The 23,894-nt window shown below is 34.7% G+C and overlaps 1 protein-coding gene across 3 annotated transcripts in view; it reads left to right on the forward strand.

Annotated features, from left to right (window-relative positions):
* KCNT2 (potassium sodium-activated channel subfamily T member 2) overlaps window positions 1-6,270 on the forward strand; it is a gene marked incomplete at both ends in the record, with an annotated part of 316,392 nt that extends 310,122 nt beyond the window's left edge. For all 3 annotated transcript variants that reach the window (XM_084246074.1, XM_084246075.1, XM_084246076.1), the window contains 2 exons: window positions 2,400-2,484; window positions 6,159-6,270. In XM_084246074.1, coding sequence (XP_084102200.1) covers window positions 2,400-2,484; window positions 6,159-6,270 — 197 coding nt within the window. The remainder of the gene's footprint in view (window positions 1-2,399; window positions 2,485-6,158) is intronic.
* Between the last annotated feature and the right edge of the window lie 17,624 nt (window positions 6,271-23,894).

Below are 23,894 nucleotides of genomic sequence, written 5' to 3' on the forward strand. Positions count from 1 at the left end.
TTTTGACCCCAATCCCTCCTTTAAGAAACCAGTCATGTCACTGCTTATATGAAAAATAGAGAGCACCTAACCAAATGCGATTATCTGGCCTTTTCTCTCTGGAATCTACTATCAATCCCTATTATTTAATAAGTCAATTGTAGAAACTCACAAGGACAAATTTTCTCAAACAGCATATAAATAAATCAAGTTGCTTTCTGTATAGAAAGATGATCGAGGTAAACTTCTTCTGCTACAATGTGATCTGAGTTGGAAATATATCTTATTTAGAGTAAACTCATCACTAAATACTTTTTTTAATTCTTTGCTCCAGCCTCTTGAGTTAGCTATCTAGCAGCAGCTATGAACAACAGATTTAGAAAATAAAAAAAATATAGGATTTCCAGTTAAATTTCATATAAACAACAAATAGATTTTTAGTAACTCATATATAATATTTATACTGAAGAATGTTAGTTTTCTTAATCTGAAATTCAAACTTCACTGAGCAGCTCTATCCTTATGACCAGGTACAATTCCTTGTGTCTAACCTGAGATACACAATCCTTTGTATTTCTATGACTATTAATTTGATGATACTATATTTATAGTAGTTCTACTGATAAATTTATCAATGATTAGATTATAGTAACATTTATCTGCTTCAGAAGATAAATATTTTCATTTATAAACTTTACAATATGCCACATCTGCATATCAACTTGAAGTATCATAACAAAAATATTATCTTTCACATTCAAGTGGCAATTTTCTAGTTAGATAAACACAGAGTAGACATTGATTTATGAAAACAGTATATCTTTTCCACGGAAAATTTAACCATGGAAATCAACTTTAAAAAGACCTTTAATTTTATTCAATTATTTGAGCATTGATAGTTCTCTCTTGGTTTAAAATGTATTCTTAGATGTTGGATCAAACCCCAAAATGTAATGCTTCTATTAGGAGCCAAACTTATCATCAATCGAAATGGCTGCAAGGGTTCTAGTATAGGATTGTATTTTATTTTTTTTAGTGTAGGAATTTTTTTAAAGATTTGGTTATACAAGAGCCGGGGTACAGGCCAGAGGCGCAGGAGAGTGAGAGGATTCACCGGAGACAGAGTGGGGAGCCGAACAGGCAGACAGACTGAAAGCACTGTTGAGAGGAGGAGCAGGCAAGACAGGAGAGGTCTGACCTGCCATGTGGGTATCTCCCTGGCCAGCCAGGAATCAAACCCACACTGCAGAGGCTGCAGACAGCTTCATAGGGCTGCACTCAACCTGCTGTGCCACCAGGGAAGCCCTTTAGTGTAGGATTTTAACGAGTACCCTCAATCTCACATCTTTACCTTTGGGAGACACAATGTTTATTGAAGTATGCCTCTACAGTGTTTATACATACATCTTACCATAAACTTGACAGGTAAAAGATATAGATCAAAAACCTGTTTTCTTTTTCCAGTGACCTGTAAAAGTGCTAAGTTTGTTCTCCAAACTTGAGTTTGCAGATTTCCTCGGAGTAAATTAATAAAATTAAAAGGGTAGAGCCAGGGGCCTCCCTAGTTGTGTAGGGATTAAGTCTCAGCTATCACTGCTAAAGTCTGAGTTCGATCCACCACCAGGGACCTAACCCACATATGGTGCAGCAGACCTCTATCTCACCTGCTACTCCCCTCGCCAGTGTATTTCAGCAAATCTACCTGTTTTGATCCCCATTCTGTCTCTGTTGAATCCTCTCATCCCCTGCACCTCTGGCCTACACCCCAATTGTTCTATGAAAAAAAAAGTCTTTTATTTAGCAAATACTGTTTTGAAGGATAAAAAGCAAACAATTGAGTAGTACACATATCTTAAAACACACAGTTAAATTCTGTACCAAAGGATTATTTGCATTTTGCAAAAACCATTATATCAGATACACTGTGTAGCATAACAAAAATAATTAGGGCATTCAAGGTTTTTAGATATAACTCCATTGTTTTTTCTAAGCACAATATCATTAAATTACTTTTCACAAAATGACCCATATGAAAAGTCCTTTCTTGGATAATCATCTGTAACCACAATTATTTTTTGTAATTGATAAAGCGTAAGTCAAGTAAACATCTTGTCTAATCATTTCTTTAAATACTCTTTTCCATTGTTATCATTTAAGGGTAGGAGATGACATGGATTGTTATGAACAGAATTAGATACCTCATTTTTACAATGTATTGAGACAAAAAAACAAGTTACTTATCAGATATTTATAATGACAGTAATTTGAAAATTATTAAACGTATGTACACAATCATACCATGAGAAAAATTATGACAAGTTTTCTTTGACAGCTATATGGTTTGAACATAAGATTCACTACAGTAAATCCTGTTATTTTTGCAAATAATGTAACAAACTTGGTATTTATTTATCTTCTAGATGAAATGAATGATCATCAAAGTACCCTCTCCTACATCCTGATTAACCCATCTCCGGATACCAGACTGGAGCTGAATGATGTAGTGTGAGTTGATCTCATATCTTACAGAAATTTATTTTTAGAAAACCAAAAATGTATTTATTTGTATATGCACCATTATAGTCCCTTATTTATATAGCCTCATATATGCCTAGAAATCTAAATGTATTTGTGTTCAATAGACAAATTTCACATTTTGCTGTGCACAATACTATTGGAAAGCATTCTAAGATTGTAAGAGTATAAAGGAAGGAAATAGTAGCATGAACTCTGCATTTTGTGAGCTATTTCATATTTGGGGAAATAAGGAAAACTATATGGACTAATAAGAATAGTTCAAAAGGAAACCTAAAATATCTAATACTATCTAGTTCTAAATACCTTAATGTTCCTAAAATCAAAATAAATAGGTCAAAATAGTAAAATGTTATTGTTAGTAAAATAGATTGATCAAAAATTATTGTGAATGTACAGTTCAACTAAAGTTGCCCTAAGAGTATACAATAGACATAAGACATTGTCCCTGATTTCAAATTGCTTGTATTCTAATTAATAAAAAAACTAAAATTTGAGATTTAACAATGTAATAACAATATATAATATGACTTTGTCACTAACAAATTAAGCATTAATTGACAAGGACAGAGTTCTCTCCATATTGAAGAAGGAATTGTTCGAGTGATTACAAAGGATCTTAGACTTGAGCTACATTTTGAAGGATAGGTAAGATTTGTGTAGGTGGATAGCAGAGACCATTCCAAAGAGCAATAGATTGAGAAAATGCACTACAAGGGAACTGCATAATGTACCTCTGTTCACAATACTACCCAAATCAGTTTGACTGGAGTTAAAGTTTTGTATTTTTAGCATTTCTGTTGTTCAGAAGTTAAGTGTAATATTAGAAAATATATTAAAACTGACTTTTGAAGGATATTAGATGACAAAGTAAGGATTTTATCTGAACCTTATAGGTGATAGGTGGCACTTAGACATATAAGCAAGAAAGTAACACGATTATGAAAATGTGATTTGATAGCTATTGACATAAGCTAAGAAGAAAAATTCCTGGTAAAAGTCTGGCCATGAGACAGGGGTGGAAAGAGCACAAGGGACTATGATGATAGTGCACAGGTGAATTGGTGGTGGGAATTTCATGGGAAATCATACATTGTACAATTATATATATATATAAATTCTGGCCTTGAAGTCAAACTCCTGAGGCTGAGATGGATCAGCAGCTGCTTATCAAAAGTAATTAATTGCAGATTTTACTCATGACATAAAGCAAAAGCCAAAGGTCTAGATATCTTGTGGGTGTTAGGTCTACAGGATGTCTTTGTTCCTATAATCAGGAAAATAAGTACTGTGATTAGAGACTAAGAGAAATGAGAACATTTTGATGCACACCATAAAATGGATCCATACAACCGCTTTCATGCTAAAGCTAAGAATATGCCAAAAATTAATTACCTACTTTTATATCTTTCCTGTATAGAAAGGATAGATGTTTTTTTAGAGTTTTAAACAAGGAACAGAACTGATTTGCAGTAAAGATCTAGGTGTTATGGTTGAGATAGATCTAAGAATCAGGAAATCAGTAAGCTGTTACACAGGTGTGAAGGAAATAGGAATCAGATAGTGATTTGTAAAGATAGGGTCCTACATACATAATTTATGAAGGCACACATCTCTGTCACATAAAAAAAAAAATGCTGGCTCACTGCAACATGTCAGAATAGGCAGGCAATTTTCCATGTGGAAAGAAGAGTGATGATGATACAGTGTTCAGTGAGCAAAGTGTAGATGTCTGGAGGGCATGTAGAGAGAGTACTGGAGCTTGAAATTGAAATTAGTTCTATGAAGAAAATATTTTTTTATCTTTTTGATGAATAAAGCTGAAAAGAGAATGATTTCCCAGTGAAGCAAGACATAAAACAGAAAGGGTGGGAGAACTGATATCAAAATGTTGACTAGCATTCAGTTTTAGGGCAGAGAGATGAATGTGTCTCAACAATTTCTTAGGAAAATACATCAGCAGGAGTACACTGGCCCAAAACCAGTGTGAAAAGATTTCTGCAATGGTCCTAAGATAGAACTATTATTTATATAATAATGCTCTATTTTGCCATCTCTTGGTACTGGTTAGGTTATTGGAACTTTGAGCTGCTAGAGTTTTTGAGGCAGCTGCCAAAAATTATATCCTGTGGTTATTTGAATTTATAGAGGAAGTTAAGTAAGAAGAAATTGTCTTATTTATGATGCACCTGGCTTTCAACTGCCTGTTTTGGTGACTACATGACAACAGTAAAACAAAGTTGCTCTGATTTCCTTGTGTCCATATTTTATACATATCTTCCTCCCTTTAAATGCATAAAAAGAGACCACTTTTATTAATTCTCCAATCTGCACCCAAACATCTTATCACTTATTTTCCAAATTAATTATATTTGTATTAATTTTGTAGGCTTTTTTAAAGGTATATTTACCTTATTTGTATCTCAAAGTAAACTGTAAAATTTTTTGATCTGATATATCCGTTCCTGTGATTCTTTTTGATGGAATGGGAAAATATTGTTAGCCATTGGAGCCTTTAAGTATGTCCTTTTATCAAATAGGTGTTCAAAATTCAAAATAATTCCCCAGACTTTTAAAATTACAAATAAGCTGTGTATATTATAATGTATACAAGTAAAAAAGATATGACATTTTCTGTGTTTTTAATGCTATTATCTTTTATGTTTTAAGCTAAAATATCAGATTAACTGCTATAAAAATACCTTTCTTGCTATGAAATGTATTGTGGCATTGAAATTATAAATTTTAGGTTACTTCAGCAATGAAGACAATTGTAAAGAGGTATACTTAACATGTACTTTTTTATATTTATTGTTCTAAAGTATGCTTTAAAAACTTACTAGTATACTGTATTATACTAAAAGTTATACTCATGTACTGAGTATACTAAAAGTATAAAGTCTTTTATATACTACTTTTCATGATCTTAAAAGTAATATATGAAAACACATTTAAGAAATTTGTTTTATTAGATTCATAGGTTAAATAGTGATTATAACAGAGAAAGGAACTGTTGCAGCTACATCAATACATTCAGGGAGCAATGGAATATATTAATAGCTTTTATGTCTTTTTAAGATTTCGCTTTCAGAAGTTCATTTTAAATGAAGGTTGAGCATTAATTTGATTCAAAAAACAATAAATCACTGAAGATATGGCATTATAAAACTTAATGTGCACTATTGGTTTTCTTAATTGATCTACAGTACAATTTATAGTTAAAGTAATTACAAAGCAGTGTGCATAGATAACAAAATCTAGCTCATAGATCCAAGGATACTAATCATAACTTTTTTTAATCAAAGTATATAAACTGCAGTGTTTTAAATTGCCTTTTCTCATTTTCATTAAAGGATCCATTTTATGACTCTATTTCTCTAGTTTTTAAGAAGAAATATATTTTCATGAGATTTCTTACCTTTAAATTAGTTTCTCTTTTGTACCTTCTAAAATTAATATAATTAATAAGCTCATGAAACAAGATTTTCTTGGAATGCTATGTTACATATATTATGTACAGATATGCTATTTAGGTAATCTGAAAGCAGATCAAATATATTTGAAGCGGTAATGTAAAATGTCAGTATGAATTAGTTTTGTCTTTACCTACTATTATGCTTTTTTTGTGTGTGTTCTTCTTTTAGGTACTTAATCCGACCAGATCCATTAGCCTATCTTCCAAATAGTGAGCCTAGTCGAAAAAACAGCATCTGTAATGCCAGTGGACAAGATTCTCGAGAGGAAACTCAGCTTTGATAAAACAAAAATGATATTTTTATTCCTTCAAATATCTTGGTTTAAACAACTCTAAATCTTAGGGGAGGAAGTGTTACTAGCTTGAAAAACTAGATTGGAATATATTCAATTCTCTTATGTTTTAAGAAATCTACTCTCTTAGAAGTATAGATTATTTTGAAATTAATTTACTACTTATTGGAATGATTTTGAAAAACTAAAACATGAAAGTTTGAATCTGATATTTCATAATCCATAATGTCTGACACCAATATTTTTAAGTATTAAGGTTTTTTTATGGAAGTAAATTAAAAATCCAACTATATTCGGTGCATCACAATGGACACACAAGATGTTGTTCCTCTTAAAAATTAAATGTCATACTATATTCTTTAAATTTGCTGTTTTATAAAATAGAGCTCATCATAAATGTCTAGTCTTCTCTACACAGAAACTGACAAAGAAACTTGTGTGGTTGACTTTTATGTAGAATCACAGTTTGCATTAGACTATAAATCTTTTAGTCATCTTAACTTTCTGTTTTCTCTTCCTAGTTTATCATTTTAGATCTTGAGATGTTCATAGCATGTTTTATTTTTCTGAAGAAACCAAAAGAATCAAAAAATTATCAAGTAGCTGAAACTTTGGTAACTCTATGTCTGACACATACTGTATTCCAGGAAAAGTATACAAAAAACAAATATTTATTGTTCTCCTAAAAGAATGCTTACATAGATCAATACTTAAACCATACTTGTTTTCTTGAATTTAATCCAAGGATGGAAACATTAATTCAGTATATAGTAATGACTTCCATTGTACACTTAGACCTAAACATTTCCCATGTATTTGTTTCACTAGAAAATTATTTTAAAATTCAAAAAAGCAAAATTCCATATTCTTTATGGAATGAAAAGATACTTCAAAATATAAGAAGGTTGTCTTTTATGCCTTTAGTATTAAAGTAATCATACGCTCAGAAAATAGTAGTTAAGTTATTGATTTAATTTTGAAAAATCATTAATAGAAGTTACGTTTTAACATTGTGAGTAAAAGGAATGTAATGAAGTTAGATATATTTTGCAATTTAAATTTAATATAAATCATGCAGTTTTGCCAGCTATAAATTGAATTTATACCTTTGCTTTTGTCTGTATTGTTTTATCCCTAACACAAACAGACTGAAAAGCCAGGAGTATCATTTGCCAGGTAATTAAAGTGTGTTCAGTTATTCCCATGAGAGAGACTTTGGTATATTTTTCTTCTAATTTGGTATTTTTCTTTATTCTTGAATTTGACTTTGAGTTTTAATTCAACAGAAAACAGGACCTAAAAGAGCTATTCTATTCTTTTCATGAAAAAGCAGATAAATTAGAAGGAAAATAGGATCTTGAAAAACATAAAAAAGTATAACATTCTCCCCATTATTCTATGGAAATTAAAATGTAAAACATAAAAGGGAAATTAAAAATTATAGATGTTGTGTTATTTTGCTTAGGGAATATGAAAGACCTAATTTTTGTCTTTTAATATTTTATATTACCCTCTCTTTAGAATAACAAGAACACCATAATTTCCCCTAAAATAGAGAATACCTAGCTTTCATTTGCTTTAATCAAAGATAAAGTTTGTAGTAAGTTACTTAAAATTGCAAGCATACCATAATTCTTTGTTTGCATTTGTATGTGTATATGTTTAAATTACATGAAATATATTTGTCAAATGCACATATTCACATGTAAATTGTTTAAACTGAAAAAAAGAATTGAAGTAATACATGTAATGGAGTAGAATAATGAATTTAATAAACTTTTTCACATTTGGCATCAGTAGTTAAATATGATGCTTCTTTGATTGCCATCACTTCACTCCACTACAGCTATTTTTAGGAAAAAATGTAAGATTTTACAAATCTTCTATTTCCCCAGAAAAGCTCAAGTTTAGTATTTTTGCATTATGACAGTTGTTAAGACTAGGATTTTAAGCTAGGACATGACTATATTTCCTATAAAACTGAAAATTTTGTTTCTTAAATTTTACAATAATTATTTTTGATTATAAACATTAGTCCAAATTTAATATTTGACACAGTTCATATCAGCTTGCTATAATAATGATAGTTTATTAGTCTTCTGTTATTTAAAGACTAAAATGCTTATAAAAGCCTTTTAAAAAACTGTTGCCTTTTTCAGATAATTATACTTGCACATAAATATGAAACATAAAGTCAATAATAGTCCCTATAATTCTATGGGAATTGATTCTGTTTATTGTCTATGTACCATTTTGCTACAGTTATATTGAATTGCTTTAAAATAAATAATAAAATTATTTCTGATGATGAAAACCCTTGGTTTTTGTTTGTTTGTTTGTTTATTTGCCAAACTTGGTTTCGACATATTATGCTTGAAAACTGCCCAATTCATTAGTCATTTTTGCATTTTAAAGCCAATATAAATGTGAAGGTGATGTCATTGGAAAAGATAACCAGAAGTGAACTTTCGTTAAATTACTTCTTCATGTAATAGATTCCGAATACCAATGAGCACAGATAAAAAGTCCCAGGAAAAGTCTCTTTTATTTGCCAAAGGCCTGACTTGCAGAAACTCAGACTCCTAATCTCCTAATGCTCTGTGGTATTGGGTGGTTTGCTGGAGAGTGCTACCAGGAATTGTGCGGTTCAGCATGTCTAGAGGCCAGCAGTTTCTCTGGGCCATTGGTTTTGTAGCCAGTGAGTCCAATGACACACTTCCCCAAGACATCTTTCCCCAGATTTCAGCAAGTTCCAGCCGATCCTGATTCCAATCCTGTGGTCCCTTGGGCATGCTATCTCAGCCTTAAAGATGATAATGCATTTTTTCTTGTCTACTATTGCTGTAAAATTTTTAAATTCTTTTTACTTATTAACTAATCTGTCATTACTCTAGAGCTCTGCTTCAGTTAAGAACTCTCTATTTTAAACTCTCTATTTTAAACTCTCTAGTTTAATAGAGTTAAACTCTCTATTTTAAACTCTGTCAAAATCATTTTGTGGTTTCTTTCCAGAGTGGACTCTAGCTGAGACATGATGCACAAATCAGCAGTTCTCATCTGATTAGATCTGAAGTAATGGTGCTGTCAAATTCCAAAGACTGATCTGAGGAAAATTTAGGAAAATTCAACAAATTAAGTATACCTGATGGAACTTTAAAGACAGTTGTCATCATGTGGAGCAGTAGGCCACTTTTATTTCACTGTGATTTCTGCTTTTATTTTTTAAGACTGTTCTCCAGTCTGTTTTACTCAGAAGGTAAGTTAGTTTCAATTATGATAGATCAATGCAAGATTATAGAAAATGGCTCTAAAAAACAGTTACTAGGCTAATAATTAAATCTCTGTATTATATTATTATTCAATAGATTATATGTTGTTTTATTAATAACAACTACCATTTTTCAGCAGAAACAAGAAAATGATCTGTTCTAAGTACATGTAATAGAAGTTTCACTGTAATTTACTTACAATCCAATGAAATATATTGTTCTATACAGAGTTATATTTTTTCATTATCTACCACATACAAAATCTATTCCATTTATGTAACACCAGGCTCCATAGCTTTGTATTTTACAAAAGCAATCAGGAGTCTATAGCACCTTCGAAACTTTGTTTAGAGGTCTCCTCGGTGCATTTCCAATTTTCATCACTTCAGTTTTCTACCTTCTATAAAGCACTAGAAAATGGTTAACACCTATGACAAAGATAACCTTTCATCCAGTTTCAGTAACGTGTTCCTCATTTCTGTTAGGGACCCCATTAGAATATCCTTTATGGTCCATATGCACTAACATTCTGTTTGTGACAACTTGGGTATTTTCTAAGATCAAGGTTTTCTTTATGACTCTCCTGTTCTCTTTCTAAGCTCTCCCTACAATCACCTTTAACAGTCTAGCACAACAATGTAGGATTTATCAAACACATTTCTCAAAACTCTTCTAGCTTCTAACTCATTATAGATACTTGGAGGTTCATTCCTGGTCAGGGAACCAAAACTGATAAAGGGTGAAACCAAGGGGTGCCAAGGCTTCCTAAATGTTAAAGAGAAAAAAATGTCATTTATACACACAAAAGAGAGCAATTAGTATTCTCTAGTATTCTCCAAGTTTTAAATAGGTAGAGAGAAGAGGAATAGGAAAGAGAAGAATTTCAAATAACAGACTCCCAATGAAACTCTGAAATCATCCATCTCCTTATGGGCAAATGCCCAGTCTAGGCCCAGAGCTAAGTGGCTGAGGCCTGAAAGCAAAGTTGCCAGGGATCCAAGGCTCTGACAAGCAGGAAGATTAAGCAGCACCTACTGGGCTCAGAAAGGAGAGACCTGAACTTCACAATGTACCTTCCAATCTGGATAACTTACCACAAAGTCAACATGGCCAGTACCACTGTCCCTCAAGAGCCGGTTTGCTGGAAGCCCTAGAGCTGCAAAGTCCAGGAGTAGCCTGCCCATGTGTCCTCTGTTCCTCACACAATGGCCATGTTATTCTTACTGCCCAGTATCTTCCCCCATTCAGGCAGTCTTGTTCCTGACATGCTGCGATTTGTAGTCCAAGGTGTCGGATATGTTATCAGTAGGGGATGAAAGTGGGGTCCCACAACCTCAGCAAGTGCTGCTCCCCTTGCTGTGGTGATGTATCCTGCAATAGTTTCAGTTTTGTAGATTTTTTTTAACAGCAGCACCCCTACTTCTCAGAATCAGTTTCTGTCCTAGTCCATTCAGATGACTATAACAAAAGAACTGGGTAACTGAAACAACATATACTTATTTCTTATATTTCTGGAAATTCCATGTTCAGACAGAGTGTCAATAGACTTGGTGTCTGGTTTGAGATCTCACTTCCTGGCTCATAGATGTCTGCCTTCTTGTATATTCACATGGGGAAGTTGAGAGAAACAAGCTTTATTGGGACTCTTAAGAGCATACTCCTATTCATGAGGGCTCCACCTTCATTACTTCATCTAATTGTCTCCAAAGGTCCCATCTCTTATATCATCACTGGAGGGTAGGATTTCAACATATGAATTCCAGGAAATTGGCATGATGGTTTAGCTATACAGAAGTAACAGATAAACACCATAAATTCAGTGGCTTATAAAATTTAAAAATATTAGATCCAGAAAGATACCCAGTGCAGAATTGATCTAACGTTTTAGAATAATAGATTTTTTTTAAATCACATGCAGGGCCTCCCTGGTGGTGCAAGGGGTTAAGCACCGCACTATGAAGCAATCCGCAGCCTCTGCAGCATTAGTTCAATCCCCGGGCAGTCAGGGAGCAACCCACATGGTGCAGCAGACCTCTCCTGTCATGCCCACTGCTCCTCTCAGCAGTGTATTTCAGTCAGTCTGCCTGTTTTATTCCCCACTCTGTCTCTGGTGAGTCCTCTCACCCCCCGCCAATACTTCTGGCCTTTACCCCAGCTCTTATGTGCATAAATAAATCTTAAAAAAATAAAATCACATACAATATAAAATATAAATATTCAGATCCCTTGAAGTGACATAAATACAAAGGAACAATTCATTACCTTTGTTAAGAATTTAAACATATATTGGGAAAATGTAACTACTTGAAAAAACTTCACTTTTATATGTGCTTAGGCTAACTAAGCTACTTGCTTTTGAAAATAAAATCTTATGATCACTTTTTAATGAAAACTAATTGATTTTTAATGTTTTTGGCAAAAAGCATGCTGTGAAATAACTGATATTTGACATTTCCACTGAAAAACTGCAAAAAGTGATTGAGCAGTTGTGCAAAATTCTTGAACTACTCAATGTCCTCCATGTTAGTGTGGCAATCTACATTTCTCACCTTAGGGAAATGAATATTTAACCTAAATAGGATATTTCACTATGAAACAAGTTGTAATCAGATTTGAAATAAGAAGAGCAATCAGTTACTTTTGTCTCATGATTTCAATCTCATAGGTCTAAGTTTTCAGGAGAGAAGATGGTTCTTTGATCACTTTAGAAGGAATGCAAGTGTTTCAGGGCACATATTTTAAAAATAAGAAATCTTTGCAAATTTTCTATTTATTAGCCAATATGGTTGTGACATTTGTTAGTACTAAAAGTGGAAATTGCATAAAAAAATTATTTTTAATTTTGTTATGTCACGAGTTCATGCTGTCATGAGTGTTTTTTTCTATTTTTTTTTAGCTTGATGAAATTTTATTATCTGTGTACTATAAATCACAAGCTATTAAAAGTGTATTATTAAGAATCTGCAAGAGCAAAAGATTAGTATTGCAAAATAACTCCTGCAATATTTGCAGTTTTTCTTTTTTTTAATTTTTATTTATGCATACAAGAAATGGGGAGGATGAGAGGATTCACCAGAGATAGAGCAGGGAGTAGAACAGGCAGATATACTGAAATACATTGCTAAGGGGAGCAGCAGGCGAGACAGGAGAGGTCTGCTGGACCATGTGGGTCAGCTCCTTGGCCGGGGATGGAATTCACGCTGCAGTGGCTGCCAGATGGCTTCATAGCACTGACTTTAACCCCTGCACCACCAGGGAGACAACAATTAGTTCTTAAACAACTAATCTGAAAATATCTGTCATGTCTCATAATTATTTGGACGTGGGAACAGTTTTTTAGTATTTAAAGAATCAGATTTCCCCAACATTATTCAATATTCCTTTTGTGTTTACTTGTTATATAAAATTGCCACCAAAGCAATTAACAAATTCATATAACCTTGAAATAACTTAGTGAAGTAATTTAACATCTTTTTGTATCAGATAGAAAACAATTTTCATCTGAATCTGACATCAATGATTTCTTTGTAACTCTTCCAATATCATCACAGAATAAACTATAGGTTATAGATTATGATCAAGGGTGGGTAATTTGTTTTGCATATATAGTATTGATGGCTTCTTTAGACTATTTGTGTCACAATTGTCACATCTTGCATCTGCTTGTTTCACTATACTCACTTGGCACCGGGGCAGCACTCCCCAAGCCATGAGCTGATGCACAAGGGCAGATCTGGACCCAAAAGTCACCCACTGATGTGCTGGTCTTTTGAAGTTCATCTTAGTGGTTTTTTCCCACCCACTTTTACTCTTGATTTAATTATAAGCTTATGTTATTGAAATGTGAATTTACCCCAATAAATCTTATTGCAATTATGTATGTTTGACTTGAGTGATAAGTCAAATTTCCCTACCCAGTTGGAAGTGCACTTGTTGCAATCTGAATCTCATATTGCTTATACATAGTTTATGTACCCTCTTCAAAGGGAAATAACACAAGACTTTCCTCATTAATCATTCAGCTCCAAATCTGGAATTTCTGGATAACATTGATTCCTAGTCTGATTTCTTCACTCAGGTGCCAAAGTCTCTAAACCAGATAAGTCTAGAAACAACAAAGAAAAAAATAGTTCTGTCTTTTAAAAAATATGTCATCCCATAATATAGTCTTGAAGGAACCACTGTTTTAGCACCAGCTCTCAGTATTGAAAGAAGTGTATTTTGGATATAGTAAAAATAGAAACGCACCATATTTGGTTACTGACTCATATGATACATCATATTTTCTAAGATAGCACCCAAAATTTGAAAGATACTCTTGTTATATGCCTTGCTATACTTGAATATTCAATGTATAATTCATAATTCTCTATGGCTAATGCTTCTGGGTCACAAGGTACATAACAGTATCAGAAAAGGGGCCTCTCTGTGGCACAGGGGTTAAAGTCTCAGCACTATCAAGCTATCATCAGCCATTGCGGCCTGAGTTCGATCCCCAGCAGGGGGATCAAACCCACATGGTGCAGCAGACCTCTCCTGTCTCACCTGCTGCTCCCCTCAGCAATGTATTTCAGTAGATCTGTCTGTTCTGCTCCCCACTCTGTGTCTGGTGAATCCTCTCACTCCCTGCACCTCTGACCTGGACCTCAGTTCTTGTATGCATAAATAAATAAAATAAATCTTTAAAAATATATATCAGTAAAGATGATGGGTACTATATTTACCTAGTGTATTGTGTTCAAAATCATGCCTCCCAAATTCTTGTAACACTCTGAACATGTGTTTATGGCCTTATTTAGAAATAGGGTCTTAGCAGTTGTGATCAGTTTAAAGTCATAGACAGATAAAGCCATACTGGATTAGGTTGTACCCAGTCCAATATAAAATTATAAATTGTCCTTATAGGAAGAGAGATATGCAACACAGAAACACAGAACGCAGAAACATGCAATCAGAACACCATGTGAGGCAATAATTGGAGTGATGGATTAGAAGCCAAGGACTGCCAACAATCACCAAAAGCTAAGGGACAAGGGCATGGAACAGTCACCTTCTGAGACTCCAGAGGAATGGGCTTTGCTGACAACTTAATTTTGGATTTGTAATTATAAGAGAACAAGTTTCTGTTGTTATGGGCCACACAGTTTGTGGTAATTTGTTGTGGTAGCCTTAGGAAATTAATAGAACTGTCACCTTTATTCTTTTACATTGATATCATTTCTTGTCAGAGAAAAGGTTGGTGGGGAAACCAGGATAATAATAGTGAGTAAAACAAATTCAAATGCAGAATAATCTAACTTCAACTACATGGTCTGAAACTGAGATAATAAAAATGAAATCATTCCAAAGTCCCCCGGGGCTAGGCAATGAGGTGGCTCAATGGGTTGCATGGAAATTCAATTTGCCAGCTAGTCTCCACTGCAACAGCAGTGACATTCCCCAGTGAAAACTGGGCCTCTCCTCCATTCAAAATACTTTGGATACTATCATCTTCATCTTCTTTAGGTGTAAGAGTGGAGTCAAGATCAAAGACTCTCATGGTTGTTAAACTCAGGTTCTGCAAATCAGTGGATTGCTTTGCAATTTCATTCCCAGGGACCAAGAGTTAATTTTACCACTGCCAGCAATTTTTTTTTTTTTCAGAGAAAGCATTATAACATCAGTCTTGATACATACATAGCCACTTTACTTGAGAGGTTAGGAGGTCTTACTTAATCTGGCAACCTTGGATTTCCTCTTATCCCTGTGTGAGATATCAAAAATCTGTAGCCATTCTCAGCTACATTTTAGGCATAGGGAGAACAGTAATGAAGGAAATAATAGATATTAGATCTCTCTTTGATAATAGATGTGAGATCTAGCTTTAGCCCAGTGGTTATAAGCTAGAATTTCCTGAAGAGCTTTAGCTTTAAAAAAATATAATAGCCTGTTACTATCCCAAACCAATTAAATCATAATGTCTGAACTTTGTGTATATACCTATTAGCATTTTTTATATCTTTTTAATGCATGGTCACATTTTCCCCCTCTATAAGTTTTTAAAATGCTACTGTCTCTGAAAATTAACTTTCTCTCTGGGAGTCAGATGACCACTAGTACATACTTACTGTGTGTGCCTGCTCAAGAATCAGCTAGAGGACCAGGAATAATCTCATCTGTCCCTTATTCTTGTTTACTTCTGTCACCACAGGAAGCGCCAGGTTGGTCTAATATCCATGATTCATCCTTCTTATATAGCTGTTAAGTGTTTTATCTATTATTATAATGTGAACTTAACATTCACATTATGAAATTAAGGCTATTGGGAAATTGAATATTATAGGAAAGAGAAAACTGAGTTAATATAAATATTGTTCTTGTAATGCCATGTTACTACCTGTATCCCCAAAAACTGAAGAGTAAAGCTATGTAAAATCACATTTAAGTATTCTAGTGCTGTTTTGCAGTTGAATATTCATATTGAAACAGAAATCATTGAACTTTAGTTCAAAGGTATTCAGAGCTCTAAAATATTGCTGTTAATTTTGTCTAAGTGTTCATTTTATTTCATAAAAGCACACTTCTTTACTGACAAATGAGTGTGCAAACTGAATCCCCTAGCTCTGAATTTCCTAACACAGCTCCTTGCAGTATAAAATTCAGATCAGATCCTCATTTTACCTTAGATTTAAGTTTTTGTTTTAGAGTTAATTGGGCTTCTCTTGGTCAAAGCAATGTGACTGCTGATGATATACAACTGCATGTAGTGGCTATTGAAGTTTTTACTATGTACATTAATACCAATTCAATATGTGCCATTTGTAGATTCTAAGATACACAGAAAAGAAAAATATTGAACAAAACATGTATTGTGAATTGTAGCAAGAAGAAAAGACCCAATCAAAAATATTTTCTGAACAGATGCTGGAGACAGAATTAATCCATAATTTGTCTAGAATTATTGATTTATCTTTATTTCTTTTTGTTTTATGTTCTACAAAGTTTTGCAGAAACAAATCAGTCAGCAGTTTCAGAGTGAAAAAAATATAGTTATTGAAAGATTTGTATATTTTCTCATGCTTGTGTCATGTGAGATTATTTAAGGTTGAATACATGCAGCATTTATAAATTGGCAAACAAACATGTTGGGGTGATCACATAGTAAATACAACTGTTAAATAGAAAGTAAATATTCTTGTTTTGCAACCAACTATATGACACAATTACAGATTATCTGCTCTTTAGAGTAGTAGGAGAAATAATCAAAATTTTAGTAAATCTAGAGAAGCGTATCCATACATAATTTTCATATATTTACATCTTCCTCAATTTTACATTTAGGTGTATTAGGAGAAACAGTAGGCAATAGTAATCAGATGTGTTATTTCTCAGTTAAATAGGAGGATAAGGCGATGAAAAATCCATTTATAGGGTAAATGAAGTTATCATGCTTCTTTCTGCCATTCCGCCTCGGGCTTGGATGCCGAGCCAAGGACATGGGCACGCAAGCCTTTGATTGTGGACACGTGGACCCAGGCAGCGCGGGAGAGCGCATGCGTACGTGCTCACACCTGTGCGGAGATGCCAGGCCTATAAGGGCGGTGCCATTCTGAGGCTAGGACTACGACCTGAAGTAGGGCCACTTTGGGAGGAGACCAGGAGACAACATGAAGCTGAGAAGACCAGAGAGTAAACTAGACAAATAGCATTGATTCCCGGGGCAGCTGGGAAGCTGGGTTCCCTGCCCGCCTCCCGGCCTCCCTGCCCTGTACTTGCCTGACTCCTTTGTATGCCGCCCCCCTGCCTAGTGTGGCTATGTACCTGGGGCCCTGTAAAATCTATCAAGGGCTCGGGGACTCCTTTTATTCTCCTACCCAAATTGACAATGAACCTTTTCTGTACATGCTCGCAAAACAGCAGCCAACAATTATTTACAATTTAAAAAGGATCAAGTCTCCTAAAGCTACATATGTGAACAGCTCTAGTGTTTGTGAAATTTATATTCAGCAGATAATTTCAGCTTCTATTATTCAACAAGGAGTGAGAAAATCAGTCAGAAAATTAATAGCCATCACAAGTTGCAGACATGGTACTAACTCTGAGATGGTTCAAATTAACAAAAATCCCTATCCACAAATTATAAGAATGTTTAAGTAGGCAGATTATGAGGAAGGGCATACATGGGGCAGAAAACTTTAAAACCTGTGTATACAAATAACACAATTCTGGTTTTTTGTAGAAAAATAAATGATTGAAATTAAGAGAGTTGCATAAAGCCAGGTTGGGATCAAATACATGGCAATTTGTGATAATATGATTGCAATAACTCTAGCCTTTTGTGGGGTGGGGGGCAGGGGAGTTAAAAATTCACAGATGATTGAAATTACCAAACTTTTGCTTGAGGAAAAAATTCAGTAGTAGTGTTTAAAATGTATCAATTTGAATAAAAATTGGAAAGAGAGACAAACATCAATATATGTAAGCATTTCCCAAAGGCATTAATTATAGGCAAGGGAAAGCTTTCATACCACCAACCCCTAGCAGCATATATCTCATATGTAACTGGACTTTTATTGAATTTTATTAATATCTGTCACTCCCTTTTAGTTTATTTAAACACCCTAATAGTGGAGATTATCACTGTAGCTCACTGCTTTAACTCCAGCACCTGTTATAGAGACTGGCCCACAGTTGTTGCTTAGCAGATAGCTGTTAAATCAGTAACTTGTTGAAAGACGAATCAGAGTGAGGAGATAAGTATTAATGGGTCTTAGTATTTTTGAGACTAAGTGTTTTGCATCAAAACTTGTCATATTGTGGTTGTCAGAATAAGCATTTTGACCAGGATTATATAAAGTAAGCAATCATAATTTTTAAAACTATTTTTTTTAAGAATAAGTTTTTTTTTAATATTTATTTATTTATACAAGCACTGGGTACAGTCAGAAGTGCGGGAGGGTGAGAGAATTCACCAGAGTCAGAGCAGGGAGCAGAGCAGGCAGAAGGACCGAAGTACACTGCTGAGGGGAGCAGCAGGCGGCAGGAGAGGTCTGTGCGCCATGTGGGACCCTCCTCCGGTGGCCGGGGAGCAGCCGGGGATCTAACCGGCGCTGCAGAGGCTGCAGCCAACTTCGCAACCCTGTGCTCAACCGCTGCGCCAGCGGGGAGGCCCTTTAAAACTATTTTTTGATTGTAATACAAAATTTCTTTGAACTTCAAAAATTAAGAATGTTCAGATCCAAATATGGGAAAATACTATACATTCTACTGTCTTCTGAAATATGATATTTAGTGTTGTGTGTGTTTGTATTTAAACCAGCATTTTTAGTTTTGTTGTGGGTTATTTTCAGAGTTTTTTGGACTTTAATCCAATACAAGATTCATACATTGAAATCATGAGTTTTTTGGTTTGAATTTCCTTTTTCCCAAGAAACTGTGAGGTTGCCAAAGCCAGGATGCTTGTCTGTTTAAGCTTTGTGCTTCACAAAATGCCTGCTGCATATAGAACTCATCATATATTTGAAAGAATGAATCTCAATCAAGTAAATGTGGAATAAGAGCTGTAAATCTGCTCTGAGTTCCAGGGAATGGTGATTCTTTTTCATTCAGTTTTGTGTGCTCAGGGAACGGATGTCTACCCTTTGTACCAGTACCACACTGTCTTGATTACTACTGCTTCACTTAGGACTTCAAATTAGTTCCCCAACTTTGTTCTTCTTTCCAAGATTGTTTGGCTCTTTTGGTGTTTTGCATTTCCATATGAATTTTAGGATGCATTTCTATTACTTAAAAAAAAATAGAGCTAGCTGGGATTGCATTTTTTATGGATAAATTTGGGGAATGTTGTGGTCTTAACAATTTAGTCTTGTAACCCTTGGCCCTGCCAAACTATTGGGGGAGTTCATACTGAATGAACTCCACTCACTGATGTTTGTGGACTCCTCCCCGACCTCCATACCAAAAACATCCCAAGCACCAAGGACTGTAATTCCCATCGTGCCTTGAGTCTGCCATGACCCTTAATTTCCTGCAGGGAAATTAATCCCCCCCTGCAGGGGGGATTGCTGGGACCTAAGGGTGCAGTTAAGCAGCCAGGCTTGTTATAAAATCAAATACATATGGGCTTATGGGACTCTAGATGTTGCCTACCTTCAGTGTGTGCCCAGGTACCAGCTCAGATAGCAGATATCCATAGGAAGCATAGGAAGTATGGACTAATTAATTTCTTCCTCTCTCTCTCTCTCTCTCCCCCTTCCCCCTCTCTCCCCCTCTCTCTCACCCACCTTTATGCTCGCCCTCATTTCATTCCCCTTGTAAATAAGCCTTTTATTTTCTTCTTGCTGTGTGCCTGCCTTTAGGTCTTGGCCTGAGTTTTTAAGGGCAGGGTTGAGGACTCACATTCAGGCCATGCCATTTCCCTTTGGGGTTGCCCTGTAATAGAACCTTTCCATTTATTTAGGTCTTCTTTAATTTCTTTTAACAATGTTTTATAGTTTTTCACTGTACAAGTGTTTGCATTTCTTTTGTTTCTACTCCTAAATATTTAATTCCACTTTTTAATTTAAGCTTAATTGGAAAATGATCTTGCTCATTTGCTCACCTGCTTTCTATGGCTGCTCTTGCTTCAACAGGAAGCCTGTAGAAACAGGGTTTGCATATACCTTGTGTAATAGCTTTCCCAAAGATATTCTCTGCTTACTGCAGAAATTATTTTCCATGAACATTTTGAGAAATGTAAATGTTATCTGTAAATTACAATTGAGCAATCTTTACAGTGCATAGTTCTCATCTTTTATTTTTGGTTCATTAGCCTCTGCAATTCTACTAAAAGTTTAGTTCAAAAACCCTGAAATTGCTAACCCCTGACTGTTGAGTATTTTAAACCCTGAATGAGAGTTTCTAGGACCTTCAGATAATTCCATGTTTATTCCAGACAAGTTGCAGAATTGGAATCCTGATATTTTTAGCATTTTTAGCCTCATAAAACAGTGATAGTACCACACCCTTTAGACCCAACTCCACAGACTGCAGTGTGAAGGATATCAAATCATCTGAGAACAATGCTTTGTTAGGACTTCCTCTCAATTTCCAAGTATCTTAATGAAAGTTCTTAATTGTTTGCTGTTTCTGCTGGCTTGGAAGTCATTCAACACATGGAAATCCAGATGGTAAAGATGACCAAATTAACAAAAATCTCCTTCCAGCTTTGTTATCAAGCTTGTTGTTTTCCCAAGTGTTTGCTCTGTTTATGACTGTTACATTAATTGTTGCTCTGGGTACAGGAAAAGGAAATATCTCATTTGTTAAATGATGTGAAATAAATATCAGTAATTAATTCAAATAAAAGTTATTATTTCATATTTTAAAATATTATCTTATCAACAATACACACCGTTTTCTGCAGATTGATTTATATGATCTCCTCGAGGGGTAATGGATCAGCGATAGGTGTGAGGTACAAAATAAATGAAAAATGTAGAACTAAAACAGATGTTGAAATATAAATTAAGTTGGGGAAAGACACTGTTGACAGTTTTAAAATTTAAAGACTTGTCTGAGAAAGAAACTCAAAATATGCGTGTTTTGGAATATAAGTTGGTTTATTTTTCGAATTCTTTGTTTATTGCACCATCTTGTGGCCAAATTTAAGTTTCCCATGGCAAGCTTACCAGATTATGTTTTAATATAAAACTTCCTATGACTAGCCTGTAATATTACACTTATACACTATCTTTTAATTGATATTACTGTCATTTTAATAACTGGCTTGTGTTTTTTAAAATTCAAAACTGTTTTCATCATATAGATACTGAGAAAGACCTTATTGTACTCTTCAAAGCTAATAAATTAAAATTATATTGAATAAAGTAAAAGCTACTTATCAGTTATATGTAAGAACTTATTTGCAATCAGAAATATTTTCACTGAAATTTTTAAATGTAGAAAAATTTGAAGAAAGTATATTATCATTAAATTTTTAAATAGTTTAAACCTTAAGGTCTGGCTAAGATGAAGAATAATAGTTTATAGGAATCATGGCATAAATATCAAAAGCATAATAGAAAAATGTCATCAAAATTTGTGTTATTCATGTTAAATATGGCTTTGAGGGAGGACATTTCTCTTCTGAGCTCTTGGGCTGGTAATACAATCAGATTAGCACAGAGAGACAAACAAAAGAACAAATTTAATTACATATGGAGAACCTACAATTATGTGAATTCTGAAGTCAGTGAAACAAAATGAAGGTATATATCCTGAATTAGGGGATAGGCTAGGGGCTTTGGGCTTTAAGGAGAGAGGAGAGGGACTCAAATGGTAAAGAATGGTGACTCAGATGAAGAGTAGCATATTCTCTGTAATTAGATGTTTTCCCTGAAGCACAGATAAATATCAGATAGAAAGGTTGTTTCTGGTAATAACCCAGATTCTGTGTGATATTCCACATTTTCATTCTACAAGGTAGTTAAGAGAATAGTCAAAGTTTTCATGAGCCTGCAGGACCTCAGGTGATCTCAACTCCAAATAATACTCATCACAAAGTGATACATAATAGAAAGGACTGGTCTGAATATCTTGGGGTGCTTTAGTCTTCAGTGTTAATAGTAGGTATGCAGCAAATGTCTCCAATTTTAGACTCCAATAGTCCACTTCTTATACTGGAATCAGGGGCAATTTCAATCAATTTCTTTTTTCTCAGGAAACATAACACCTAATTCTATCATTCCCAACATTATAAATCCAATGTGAATTTTTCTCAGTCATGTAAAATTTCTAATTATTGATGATGATGGACTTGTTCATAAGGAATATGCCTCGGGCCTCCCTGGTGGCACAGGTGCTGAGCGCTGCGCTGTGAAGCTGTCCTCAGCCTGTGCAGCGCGGGTTCAATCCCAGCCGGCCACGGAGATGCCCACATGGTGAGGCAGACCTCTCCTGTCTCCCCCGCTGCTCCCCTCAACAGTGTATGCCTGTTCTGTTCCCTGTTCTGTTCCCTGGTGAATCCTCTCACCTTCCTGCACCTCTGGCCTGTACCCTGGTTCTTGTATAATTAAATAAATCTTAAAAAAAAAAAAAAGGAATATGCCTCATTTCACTCTTCTTCCCTGGGAGCTAATTCCTATGGCTGTTTAAATTATGAACACACTATAATAAGGATCACCTCCAGCCTCTCTGTCTTAAGGAGCAAAGTAAGCTAAGAGGAAAAAAAACCTTGAGTTTTTATTCTGAAAGACAATGTAATTATCCCAAGTGCAACCTTTTGATTGCCTAGGAGGAATTTTAGACCCCAAAGTGACATACTTTTCTAAATTCCATTATATTAGGCTAATTAATCATGGGGCAAATACTTTATGTACTGAGGTATCAGTATTCTCAGCTAAATTATAATTTATTAAAAATTTTTCTTAAGGTTTACTCTTTCTATATACACACATACATACCGTGTGTGTCTGATTAAATGTTTAGTTTAGGCTTTCTTAATGTAATGCATCTCTAATGAAAATAATAGCATAAGTGCTTGCTTTTGACACATCCCGGAAATTTTGATTTCTTATGATTTTATTTGAATTTATTAAAAGCTATTTTTAAATTTCTTTTCAGACTTCTACCTTTACCCATGGGTTATTTAAAAATATGGTAGTTGCCATAGGCTGGGGATTGCTGAGATATGTTTTCACTATTGTTTTTAGTTAAATTCTGTTAAAATATCAGAATATATTTTCTATGATTCTATACTTAATTTTTGCTAAAGTAGGTTTTATGGTCCAGAATATAGTGTATTAGTGGATCATGGTGAATATTCCATGTGCACTTGAGAGGTAATTGGCTCTTTGGGGTTGGAATAGTCTATAAATAGCAGTTAGGTCATGTTGGTTGATAGCACTAGCAAGTTCATCTGTATTCTTACTGATTTTCTACCTGCTCTTATCAATTACACTGTAGAAGGTGCTATATTTTCCAACTGTAACAGAGGCTTAATCTATTTCCCGTATTATATAAATATATGGCTGACTATATATATTTTTTCATCTAGTTGAAACTCTTGACAGAGTGTTCAAACCTACTTAAGATTATTTGCTTGGTGCAGCACTACCTTTGCCATGTGTAATATCCCTCTGTTCTGTTTTATCACTTCTATCACTTCATTGTTTAAATTTCTTTTGGACTGGGCCTCCCCGGTGGCGCAGCGGTTGAGCGCTGGGTTGCGAAGCTGCCCGCGGCCTCTGCGGCGCCAGCTCGATCCCCGGCTGCTCCCCGGCCACAGGAGGAGGGTCCCACATGGCGCGCAGACCTCTCCTGCCGCCCGCTGCTCCCCTCAGCAGTGTACTTCGGTCCTTCTGCCTGCTCTGCTCCCCGCTCTGG

Source organism: Talpa europaea, assembly GCF_964194135.1.
Source record: "Talpa europaea genome assembly, chromosome: 10".
Taxonomy (NCBI): domain Eukaryota; kingdom Metazoa; phylum Chordata; class Mammalia; order Eulipotyphla; family Talpidae; genus Talpa; species Talpa europaea.